The sequence below is a fragment of the Cyphomyrmex costatus genome, unplaced genomic scaffold (genome assembly GCF_001594065.2).
Source record: "Cyphomyrmex costatus isolate MS0001 unplaced genomic scaffold, Ccosl1.0 scaffold811, whole genome shotgun sequence".
NCBI lineage: Eukaryota > Metazoa > Arthropoda > Insecta > Hymenoptera > Formicidae > Cyphomyrmex > Cyphomyrmex costatus.
This window is the reverse complement of record NW_017280388.1, coordinates 96,489-108,539: the sequence shown is the minus strand read 5'-3', so window position 1 is coordinate 108,539 and position 12,051 is coordinate 96,489. Positions and strand designations below refer to the sequence as shown.

Sequence of the window (12,051 nt, the reverse complement as noted above, 5' to 3'; positions counted from 1 at the left end):
CTGCATCTCGATGCATATCGACGATGTTCTCGTCCTCCGACTGTTCCGGACTCATCGTATCGACAAATTGCTGCAGCGACGCGACCCTCTTCTTAGCTGCGTTCAATCGGGCTCTCTGGCGTGTTCTCCGCCGAATGATTTCTCTTAATCTTTCCTCTTCGACGGTGAGCGCTCGAATTTCGCTCAAGGGCTTCGTTTCTTGGCCACTGTCTTCGTCGACTATCGACACACCGATATTACACAAAAACCTCATGCGATCGGGAGCGTATTTAGTATACCTTATGGTATCAGGTTCATTTAGAAGTATACCAAAGTACATAGTCGTAGGGCTACGGGAACCCTTAGATTTTCTGCGTTTTGCGGAGATCTCGAAAACGGCTCATCCGATCGAGATTAGACTTAACATACATTAAGTTATTGTATTAATGTAAGCGTATACCAAAGCATGTTATTGTGGGTCCATGGGAACCCATAGATTATATGAAATCTGTTAATATTACGGAACCGCCGGGTGCGATCGTAAAGAAATGTTATTCAGGTAACGGAATGATACTTATGTGAAGTGTTTTCAATGCACTAGACGACGATATATTATTAATTATTGTTAATCGAATTAATTTAAGATGTTATACAAATGCGTGCGTACGAGCGATCGGGCCGGCATGGCAAGCGGAACGCATGCGCGGACCGAGGGAATATAAGTGACGGAGCGTCGCGCGCAGCAGCTTTTCTGCGAAGAGACATTGAGGCGTCGAGAGTTTTGCCTAAGATAGAGCCATTAGGTTTGAGCAGAGTATGCGAAACACTTATCCGCGCGATAAGCAAACCAACGTGCGCTCCTTGATTGTTAAATAGTGACTGTAAAGTGTTAAACCATTGACAAGAGTTTCTTTTATAATAAAGAGTTGTTCTATTATAGTCAAAGATTGATTGATTACACACCTACTATCCCATTGCGAACCTTCGTCCTTGGAGGTGAAAGGACGTGGCGACCGAATAAATTCAACGAATGGACAAGGACCGAGACCAGTGCGAATGTCGTCCGGTCACAATATTACATAAAATATTCATTTTTATCGCCATTTTTGTGTCCGCCATCTTGAATTTTTTTTTTCCGGAACACCCGTATCTGATAGCAAATTCATTTTTGACACGATATTTGCGACTTTTAGAGATATTCTAATGCCATTACCAATAATAAAATTCAATGAATTGAAAATAAAACCAAGAAAATTCATGTTTTTTTTAACCCTTCCTCGACACTATGGGTCTATGTGACCCGTTGGTTCAGTTTGAACGCTTATATCTTTCTGGCAATTCAAATAACGGCGGTTTCATGGCCCTCTGGTGGCAGTCGAGGGATTGAACTCTGTGGATGATTTCCTCGCGATCCCGAGCCCTCAGTAGCCGGTGAGCGTCGGTGATAAATTTTTTTTCACATATTTACCTATGTTTCGAGAACCTACATTTAAAATTTTAGCTAATTCCATTGAAAATTAAAAAAAAAAATTTTTTCGTAAAACCTGATTTTTTCAAAAAAAAAATTTTCGCAAATTTTTTTAAGCATGTTAATAATTTTTAATACTTTTTTTATGATCGGATATCATTTAAATATGTCCAAAGTATACGTCAGAATTTTTTCAGGTCGATCGGTGCATTCATGACTGAATGGCGAGCGATCAAAGTTCGTCTCGGGTTACACTGACCCGTACTGGCATATTTGATTAAAAAAATAGGTGTGTCGAGGAAGGGTTAAAAAAAAGAGTATAACTTTTTTATTTGAAACTTTAAATAATTTTGGCATGCACCATTGGAAAGAGCGGTCCTTGGCCAATAAGAAATGGCTATCGCAGAATTTTTCCTACAGTTTTAATGCTAAAATATTGTGTCAAACTTCATGAAGAAAATTTGTACATTTGGGCGTTAAAGGATTAAAAAATTTGTAACGCGAAACTACGAATAGTATTATAAAAAATATTTATTTAAGGCTCCTGAATAATTGTCTTTATTTACAAATAACACGCAAGAAAAATTAATGAGCATTTCTCGTTTATGATGTCACAATTCCAACATGGCGGCGACCATCATTTGTAAATAAAGACAATTTGAATAAATATAAATGACGAGTCGCTTAAAAATATTTGTAAAAATGGGCGGAAACTGTCCTTTCCTCCTTTGATAGTCAGTAAATGGTCGTAAAAGGCACATAAAGTGAGCCTATACTCGGTCAGAAACACACAGTTTAACAGCCGATGAAATGAGTGAAATATACGCTTTTACATATAAAATTTCAAGATAACTGTAGTTTCCACATATTTTTAGGACTTTCACGAATACGAAGCAAGTCACATTTTCACAAATAAGCAAATATTAAGAAAATGGCATGCTAGAAAAATTTTGTCAAAACGTCACTTTTTCACGCCTGTTAGTTTAGCCCTCTATCATGGCGAAGCGCTATAACCCTTACGGAAAAAAACTATTAAGAATCAATAGTTACTATTGAGACTCCAGTAGTTACTATTGAGACTCCAATAGTTACTACTGAGACTCCAGTAGTTACTATTGATGCTTTAATAGTTACTATTAGGACTCCAATAGTAACTATTCGCCTAATACACTTCTGCACTTGCGGAAATAATTTTTATACAAATTTGAATAAAGAAATCGATTTTAATCAATTATTTGTTATTATTTGTGCATTATTTGATGTATCATTAATATTCGAGGAAAAACAAAGATAAAAAATGATACGTCATGTGCATTACACTTGCGGAAATATACATACACTAATACATACACTATCATATAAACACATAAACCATCTGTTTTTAATATTTCCATTGAACAGATATATCACAATTATTTAGACGTTGACATATACAGATTCGTGGGTCATCGAAGTACAGCAGTTCCCGTACGATTGTCAATGTTAAGCAGCGAGGTTGGTGGTACAACTTCGGATGGATGACCGTTTGAGAAACATCATGAAAAAAAATTAATTCTTGAATTTAGGATAATTTTTCTCCAGGAAAATTTTTTTTTCACGATTTTATTCTAAATTGATGCTAATTAATAATACTTATTTTAACAATCTAACAGTAATTAGAGAAAACTGACCTTTTTTACGAGGGACTATTGACCAATAGTAACTATTGGCCAACAGTAACTAATGATCAATAGTAACTATTCACCAACAATACTAACTATTGGCCAAATTACTATTGGTCATTTCACCATTTACCAATAGTTTTTTTCCGTAAGAGAATATACATACAAGCACGAGTCTATCCGTGTACTCGCCTTCGGTCCGAAAGTGAGAATACAGACATGGGCTCGTACTTGTATATGTGACTACCTGCAGTTTTGCCAGGCCGCCGACTAATCCGGTATCGCCACCATCAACTCGGAGTTCTTGAGGATCTAGGGCTGGGATTCTCTAACTTCCTAACGACAAGAATCGTTATCGATAGCAATCGACGATTATCGCTTGCGCGACCGACGATCGCTATTGTGGATGATTCTGTAACATAGTGTTAACGATTATAATCGATGCAAAAATCGTTACAGTTGCATCGAAATAATTCGATAGCTATGCAACGTTGCCAAATTTTTAAGCAGTTAAAACGTAGTAACTTTCTAGGAAATTTATGAAGTCGAGCAAGTCTGAGCAAGTCATTTAACCTTATTAACCATTATTAACCTCATATGTCTGTAAATTAATAGTGTGAATTTGATCTAAGTTAATTAAAAGAGAAATTTTTAAAAGAGAAATTAAAAAAGAAGGCCGCAAAGAAGAATTGACTTTTTAGAAATGTCGCAAATCACATCATATAGGTATGTACTGTAATAAATATAAAATGTACAAATGATAAAACATTATATGGGAGATAACTTTTATTTTACAGCAAGAAAACAAGAACTGCAAGGGCATCACAGTTACAATTAACGAAAATGATTGATTTTTTTTAATATAAATAAGGGTCTTGCAGAAGGAAAAATCCATGTACTACATGGAAAAGAAGAAAGTCAAAAAAAGTGGACAAAATTAGCAAATGAATTAAATTCTTTTCAAGGAGCAACAAAAACAGTCGAACAATGGCAAGTGGTATGAATAATTTCATGCACATTCATTTAATATTGAGCAGCATTGAATAAGTTATTACATATTTTTAATAATTTTATAAAATTATCAAAGATGGCTTTGGTGAATATAAATTCAATAAATTACATAAGAAGAGGGTTATTCGAGCCAAAATACGTTCTTATATGTAAAATTTGATCTTTAACTTTAATAATAAATAATTATAAATAAATATACATGTAACGGTCTTAAAATCAGACCGTTTCGATCTTTGAATTACGGTCCTCTTCAGTGTAACAATTTTTTAGTGTATAGTGATCTTCTTTAAAATAATCCTTCCAATTCTCCAATTAATTCCTTGAAGTTGTGGTATTACAAGATACAATTTTGAATATAATATTATTCTTTACAATAATTTCAGAAAGAGTTCCAATTTCCATTATTTACAATGTCAAATCAAATCATCGGAATCTTGGTTTGAAAATCTCATATATGTATATTAGAGAAATTTCAATACTAGCTTAATATTATATTTTTTAACTAAATTTTGAGTTAAATTTATATTATAATGATTAATGAAATTAATTTATTAAATTAGCATAGCAATTGCTGATATATGAGTCTTTACGATTGTTGGTGCATAAGCAGGTAGTAAGAAAATGATATTATTAAGCACACGTAAAAAATCCAGTTCCTACTGTCTAGATCTTTTCTTCATTTATTGTATTTACAACATCCCAGCTAGCAAGCTCACGTGATAATGACGTGATTATGAAGTGATTTTGATGACAATGCCGTCAAGTGACATAAATGGAACGTTATTTTGACGTCATTTGTAATACCAAAAGTTGACGTCACCGATATGACGTCAACTAGATGTTACATTGACGTCATATATATGACCATTACTAATTAATTATTTTTTGTTATTATTTGTGTATTATTATTTGATGTATCATTTTATACTTTAATATTCGATGAAAAACAAGGATAAAATGATATGTCATGCACATTACACTTACGGAAATGATACATATACTAATACATACACTAATACATACACTATCATATAAAGTGCGGTCGAGTTGCCACTACGAATACTTCGAAGCATTTCTTGATTGGTTAATTTGTAAAATTTTCCATTGAACAGATATATCACAATTATACAGACATTGACATACAGATTCGTGGGTCATCGAAGTACAGCAGTTCCCGTACGATTGTCAAGGTTAAGCATGCGAGGTCGTGGTACAACTTCGGATGGGTGACCGTTTGGGATGCATCATGAAAAAAAATTAATTCTCGAATTTAGAGAAAATTTTTTTTTCAGTAATTAGGGAAAACTGACCGGTATTTTACTTAAATTTCTACACGAAGCATATACGAATTTACTACTGCATTATTGCACTAGTAGTGACACTAATAGTACTTTTTAGTCATATTTACGTCTCCCTGACGTAATAAAATAACGTCAATAAGATGTGACATAATCACGTGATATATACGTCAGAATAACGTTACTTTTATGTCATAATTGACGTTATTTGTACCAAAAATTCACGTCATTATCAAGTGACCTTGCTAGCTGGGATGTGCTCTTGTTAATTTTATCTGCAAATTAATTTAGTTACGTTAAAAATTGTATTGAGATATTAGTTAATAAAAAATTTGTATAATTAGTTAAAAATTAACTCACTTCAACTTTTAACTAAATTAAATTAAAAGTTACTAACTCTTTAACAAATTACTACTCAACTTTGAGTATAAGCATAAAATTTTGCAAGTTTGTTCTATGTAATTACATGTGAATCTATTTATATGTTTAAGGTTTGGAGGGACTTAAAAAGCCGCACTTCTATAAAAGCAAAAGATTTGCGGAAGGCTAAGATGTGTGTGTGTGTGTGTGTGTGTTGTGTGTGGTTAATAGGAAATAAAACTATCGTGCAACCTGAACTGACAGAATTGGAATTACGTGTAATTGGAATAACAGCTGAGTACGTCGAGGGGAGTAAAGATTGTGCAGACAGTATCCCAGAGGAGGAGGTAATTTTTATAAATCTTTATAACTATATATAGGAAAGACCCATAGTCAAAGCTGGATCTACATATTAAATTTTTCTTATGTGGCTTTAATATTATGTGGATTTAATACTATCATGATATTATTAAATTGATAATCAATTTAATAATATCGCTTATAAGCATCTTACACATTACTCTCCTCGTATCCCTCCACCCAATCCTGTAAAGAATTTATTGCGATGTTTATAAGTATCGATATTATTAAATTGATTATCAATGTACTACGATTCTTATTCGGTGGGGAATGTCCGAAAATTGTTTCAGCGGAATTTCTGAACTTGAAATTTGTAAATTAAAGCCCCATAAGAAAAATTTAAGATCCAGCTTTGACCGTTATGGGTCTCTCTTTTCTACAAATAACTATTTTATTTAATTTATTGAGAACTTTCTTACCATAGTATTTTGATTCGCGAATTTCGAAACACTATATAACTGTGAATATAACATATTCTCTTCAATCATTAATCGTTTTTTTTTACAAATATATTAATTTTTCCATGCATATAGAATTTGCTGAAAGAACTTGAACGTGGAAACAATACGGTATTGTCAGCAACTCCACAAGTCGTAAGTATTTGTACAAACATTTCACAAGAAAAATTTCAAGATTCAGAGGATGGTGAGAAATCTAATTTATTCATATTATTAGAAATTATTAGAAATGTTAATATATCCTATCAAAACTATACATTATATTATAAAAATCTTTTTCTTATAATAGAAATAATTAAAATAAATTACAAATAGATTATATAAATTGGGAATATGATACAATTATATAACATTATGTGCATATTACAATAATATAAACATAATAATCATATTTGGGATAGAAATTACATAATAGTACATCTATAATATAATACAATATATAACGACACCTTTTATCTCCTTATGTGGAGCATAGGACGTCTATAGACCTCCTTTGTCCGAGGCCTATATTCGTTTCTCGAATCAGATAGTTTTTCTGATTTGTGGGTGATTAGTCCACAGAATCCTACCTCAGTTAGATATTAGAGACAAATATCTACTGATATACTACTGATGTATAGGACCTACAGTTTTTAACGCCGAATCCGAACGGCGCTGATGATCATAGATCTTTTGATCACCAGGTGGAGCCATTTTTTGGCTCATTAAACGCGAAAAATCATCGCGTTTGGGCGCACGTGGGATTGAACTCGGGTCTACAAATCGCGAGTCAATCGCACAGAGCGGTGAGCCACTCGACGCCACATAATACAATGGGTGTATTCCGAACCGGGTTAGTCTAGCTTATTTTTTTTCCTAGATGTTGGCAGCTCCGTAACTAAACCGAAAAGTGTTCCGAACCTGATACGTTTAATCTGGAAATTGCTCAACTATTACCTGTACCTGTTGACCTGTAGGCAATAAATGTTGTTAGTAACAACAAAATGTATCATTTAGAAATTCTAGACCACAATGAAATAACGTATAATTTTCTGGTGACAAAAAACGTTTATGATTTAGCTCATAATGGTAAGCTCATATTAATATTAATGTATAATATTGCAATCGCCAAATTTTTGTCATAATTAAAATTTTCAGATCTATCATATGCAGAAAAATTTTTGATAATGCAAAAGCAAAAATATCCTGCATTATTTCGAAACAAGTCTGCAATAAATGACGAAACACACGATAAAAAAGTATTAAAGTTAACAAATGGGTCAAATACTATTGAACTTCATGTATCAAATAATATTTTTGAACGTGCTAACAATGGTAAAACTCAGAATATGTGACAGATCCTTTTCGCGTGTGTTCTTACTTTCTATCATAAGTTTTTATTTCTATAGATCCACAGTTTGGTGTACATTTGTTCAATAAATACAGTAAAGAAATATTGAAGCAAAAGTCTCATTGCATAGGCACAAATGTTTCTGAAGATAGAACTAATGAAAATAGACAGTTTGATAATTATGATGATAGTGAAAATAATGAAAATATTGGTACGTATAACACTATAGATAATGTATTGTAATATATTTTATAATAAAAAATTTTGTTAGGTGCTTCGAGGCATCATTGGTCTACAGAGCAAACGAAATTACTACTATTTCTATTTCGTCAATTAAGCAAAGAAAATATGATACACAACCGTCTTTGGAATGAAATATCAGCGGGAATGAAAGAGAAAGGTTATGCTCTTACTGCATCACAATGTAGTACAAAAATAGACAGTTTAAAAAAAGCTTATAAGAAATGTTGTGATCATAATCGCCAAACTGGAAACACACCAAAAAAAATTGAACATTATGATGTAAATATATGTATTATACAATAGATATATATAATAATTGTTATATTATTGTCATTTTCATTTATTTCATTACATCTTTATTGTTTAGATTTTATGTGAAATATTCGCTAAAACACCATGGATGCAGCCTTTGTCTACTGTTGGATCCAGCAAGCCTCTTGGGCAACATTTAGATGAGGAATCATCGTCTTCAGGTTAATAACGTTTTTCTTCATTTAACAAAAATTTTGAATAACTTACATTTTATACAAATATAACAAACTTTTCAGGAAGTTCAAAACGTGGCAGCATCAATAAGGACGACTATATGACACAATTTTTGCAATTAAAAAAACAAAAGTTAGAGATTGACAAAAAATATAAAGAAGACAAATTGGCAATTCTCAGAGATATTCAAAGAAAGTTGTAATTTAATTTAAAAGAAATATTTTTTGTTGTTTTATTTTTAGATAGTTAATTGTTTTTTTGACTTAACTTTGTTCCTATATTCTTTGCCAGTGATTTACATTTACCAAAGAGCAATGATACTCATTTTTATATATAATAAGTATATTAAGGAATACGTTTTTGTTATATTATTTTTTAATAACATTTTTTTAGTTTGTATACATATATTTATTATAATGTAAATATATTTAAAAAATACATTGTTTTAAAAGATGTATCATAAGAAAAATACATTTGTCACTTAAATTTACAAAAGAGAATTTTTTATTTGCTCTCTTTTGATAATTCCTTCTTGTTGTTGTGGAGTAACAGTTAAAGGTCCAGCATCTTCAAGAATCTCGTTTGGAAGAATAATTGGATATTCAATCTCATCTCTTTGCAAGAGACAAATATTATGGAGAATACAGCAAGCAATAATATAGTAGGGGATGAGATCTGTCCTTCGCATCGGTAATTTGTCTAATAAATATCTCCAACGACCTTTTAAAAGACCTATAGACTGTTCCACAAACATTCTGCTTCTAGATAGAGCATAATTATAATTGGTTTCGTCAGCTGTTAGATGCCCATTGTCTTTATATGGTACCATAACAGATTTTTGCAGAGTATAAGCTGAATCGCCTATGAGGTGTTTATTATAAAAAAAATTGTCATTGCATTTTTGTTGTAATCCAGAATATTTAAACACTCTCATATCGTGCACTGATCCTGGCATTCCAGCGTAGCAGTGGATAAACTCTTTCTTTTCATTGCAAACAACCTATAAACAAGAGCAATATTGTATATTGTTTCTTAATATAATAGAATCGATGAAAATCTGGTATTTTATAAAGTATTATATACTTGTAACTGTAAAGAGTGATGTCCTTTCCGGTTAATATAAGCAAGCGCATTATCTTTTGGAGCTGCAATTGTAATGTGTGTTCCATCCACCATTCCAATTACGCCAGGGAAATTATATTTTCTTTGTATATATCTACTAGTGATTTCTGCTTCCTCAAATGTCGGCCAATGAATAAAATAGTTTCGAAAATAACACAGACCTTTTACTACTCTTTTTACAGCTCGCCAAGCTGTAGCATTTCCTACATCAAACTTGGTTACAATAGATCTATATAAATAAAGATGATAAATAATTATAAACAATTTATTGGATATCCAAACAAAGTCAAAATATTATAAATTGGATAAAGGAGCATAAAAGAGCCAATTTGCACGATGTAGGTGCAAGTGTATGTTAAATAGTTAAATAATTTCTTCGTGAATATACATATACAAACAAGATGATGCAAACGAGTCGATCTTATATTAGGTTATCTTGTTTGTTATGTATATTTACGAAGAAATTATATATTATAAACTTGCACGTACATCTGGCGAATAATAGGCTTTTATGCTCTTTTATCCAATTTATAAATAAATACTCGCTTGAAGTAGAAACAGTTTATAGAAATATATAAGAATATATGTAAATATATATTTACCTATATGAATCAGGCGTTCCTAATACATACAAAGCAATATATAATTGTTTTTCAGGTGAAATAACAGGACCACTTTCCTCAGTTTGCAAATATGGTTTTAGAAGATTTAATAAAAAATAAAAAGTGTTGCGACTCATTCTAGAAATCATATGTAAGGTTATAAAAGTAAAATAAGCAATTAGTTATACTTTACTACATCGACTTACCGAAAATGTTGTTTAAATTGTTTATTATTATATGCATATATTACTGTTTCAATAAAATATTTTACTCTCGGTATTTTTCGACGTTTACTTTCATCAAGAAATAGTTTCATCTCTTCATCGTCACTCTCACTTGAACTAGAACTTGTGAAAACTGCTTCGAATACCATCACTTTATTTATATTCATTTCGCAAATCATATAATAATTACAAAAAGAAAATAAAAGCAAACTCATAACCTGCAATTCGGGAAAAAATTATATTGACGATCGTCCATCGGGTTCGGAACACTTTTCGGTTTAGTTACGGAGCTGCCAACATCTAGGAAAAAAAATAAGCTAGACTAACCCGGTTCGGAATACACCCAATATATGCAGTGAAAATAACAACAAAGTAAATAATATTTTCAACCTTTTTTGGTCTGTTATTTTTGTTAATGTAAAATTTAATGATCCGTTCTTTGCTTAATTCCTTTAACATATTTTTAAAACTATGTAATATATACCCAGATAGCCAAACCCACCAAAAGCATGCATTGCAAATTTATGCTACATATTATAATGGCAAAAATCGAGCAGCAATCGAACACGGTTTACCGTTTCAGTATAGCCATAACATAAATACAGCAAAAATAGAGCAGACCTGCGTCATAATACACTAGCAAAAATTCTGTAAAAATTCATCAAACTTTGTCGAAATAAAGCAAGTAGAAATCGAGCAATACATGCTGACAAAATAAATTAACAAAAAATAGATCAAAACTTGATATAAAACATAACTACATGTTAAATCAGCAAAATGTTGTTAAAAATCTGGCACACTTATTGACATATTATGACAGCAAAAACGCAGCAAAAATCGAGCACAGCCTGCCGTCACGTCGCACAGTGGGTAAAATCACTTTTTGGACAAAAATCTACCGACAGTGCAATTTTCAACCGATTTTAATTTTTTTTTTTTTAATTTATTCGTAATGAAATGCTCTATAACGTGATGCTGCTTTTGTTTTTAAACAAAGCTTGAATTTAAAATGGCGGATCAAAAATGATTGTCGAAGGTGTTAAAACGATATTGAATATATGATATCTCACAAAAACACATAAATAGATATATACATATACATTGCTTCGTTGTAACAATATTTTTTACTCCGATATTAAAAATCATTTTGAGTTTAGGATTTTTTAATTGCTAAATTTATATTCAGTGCCTCAAGAAATCCACATGTATCTAATTTAAGGTAAATATATTCGATATTGTATGTGAGATATCATATTCAATATCGTTTTAACATGTTCGACAATCATTTTTGATCCGCCACTTTAAATTCAAGTTTTGTGTGAAAACAAAAGTAGCATCACGTTATAAAGCATTTCATTACGAGTAAATTAAAAAAAAAAAGAAATTAAAATCGGTTGAAAATTGCACTGTCGGTCGATTTTTGTCCAAAAAGTGAACTTTTTTGCCCAT

General features: G+C 31.6%; 2 protein-coding genes and 1 long non-coding RNA gene across 3 annotated transcripts; 2 read left to right on the top strand and 1 right to left on the bottom strand.

Annotated features, from left to right (window-relative positions):
* The first annotated feature begins 3,587 nt into the window (after positions 1-3,587).
* Positions 3,588-6,718, top strand: LOC108781414 (uncharacterized). The gene is made up of 4 exons (XR_001940944.1): positions 3,588-3,834; positions 3,906-4,105; positions 5,909-6,124; positions 6,671-6,718. It is a non-coding gene; the product is annotated as an uncharacterized LOC108781414 (long non-coding RNA).
* A 700-nt stretch (positions 6,719-7,418) lies between these two features.
* Positions 7,419-8,856, top strand: LOC108781406 (uncharacterized). Its single transcript, XM_018549358.1, has 6 exons — positions 7,419-7,663; positions 7,733-7,909; positions 7,984-8,136; positions 8,197-8,447; positions 8,536-8,641; positions 8,717-8,856. The coding sequence occupies exons 1-6, from the start codon at positions 7,579-7,581 to the stop codon at positions 8,854-8,856; spliced, it is 912 nt and encodes a 303-aa protein (XP_018404860.1). The 5' UTR covers positions 7,419-7,578.
* Positions 8,857-9,127: 271 nt separating this feature from the next.
* LOC108781412 (putative nuclease HARBI1) lies at positions 9,128-10,869 on the bottom strand. The gene is made up of 4 exons (XM_018549364.1): positions 10,585-10,869; positions 10,379-10,516; positions 9,738-10,005; positions 9,128-9,654 (listed from the first exon to the last, which is right to left on the bottom strand). The coding sequence occupies exons 1-4, from the start codon at positions 10,815-10,817 to the stop codon at positions 9,142-9,144; spliced, it is 1,152 nt and encodes a 383-aa protein (XP_018404866.1). The 5' UTR covers positions 10,818-10,869; the 3' UTR covers positions 9,128-9,141.
* Positions 10,870-12,051: the final 1,182 nt, after the last annotated feature.

Bases quoted from the DNA above. Each gene is read 5' to 3' on its own strand.
- LOC108781406 (XM_018549358.1), top strand. From the start codon at position 7,579: ATGTATCATTTAGAAATTCTAGACCACAATGAAATAACGTATAATTTT. The intron at 7,664-7,732 runs GTAAGCTCATAT...TAAAATTTTCAG, and splicing joins TTATGATTTAGCTCATAATG to ATCTATCATATGCAGAAAAA. The intron at 8,137-8,196 runs GTACGTATAACA...AAATTTTGTTAG, and splicing joins TGAAAATAATGAAAATATTG to GTGCTTCGAGGCATCATTGG.
- LOC108781412 (XM_018549364.1), bottom strand. From the start codon at position 10,817: ATGAGTTTGCTTTTATTTTCTTTTTGTAATTATTATATGATTTGCGAA. The intron at 10,517-10,584 runs GTAAGTCGATGT...TATGATTTCTAG, and splicing joins CAATTTAAACAACATTTTCG to AATGAGTCGCAACACTTTTT. The intron at 9,655-9,737 runs GTATATAATACT...TCTTGTTTATAG, and splicing joins ATCACTCTTTACAGTTACAA to GTTGTTTGCAATGAAAAGAA.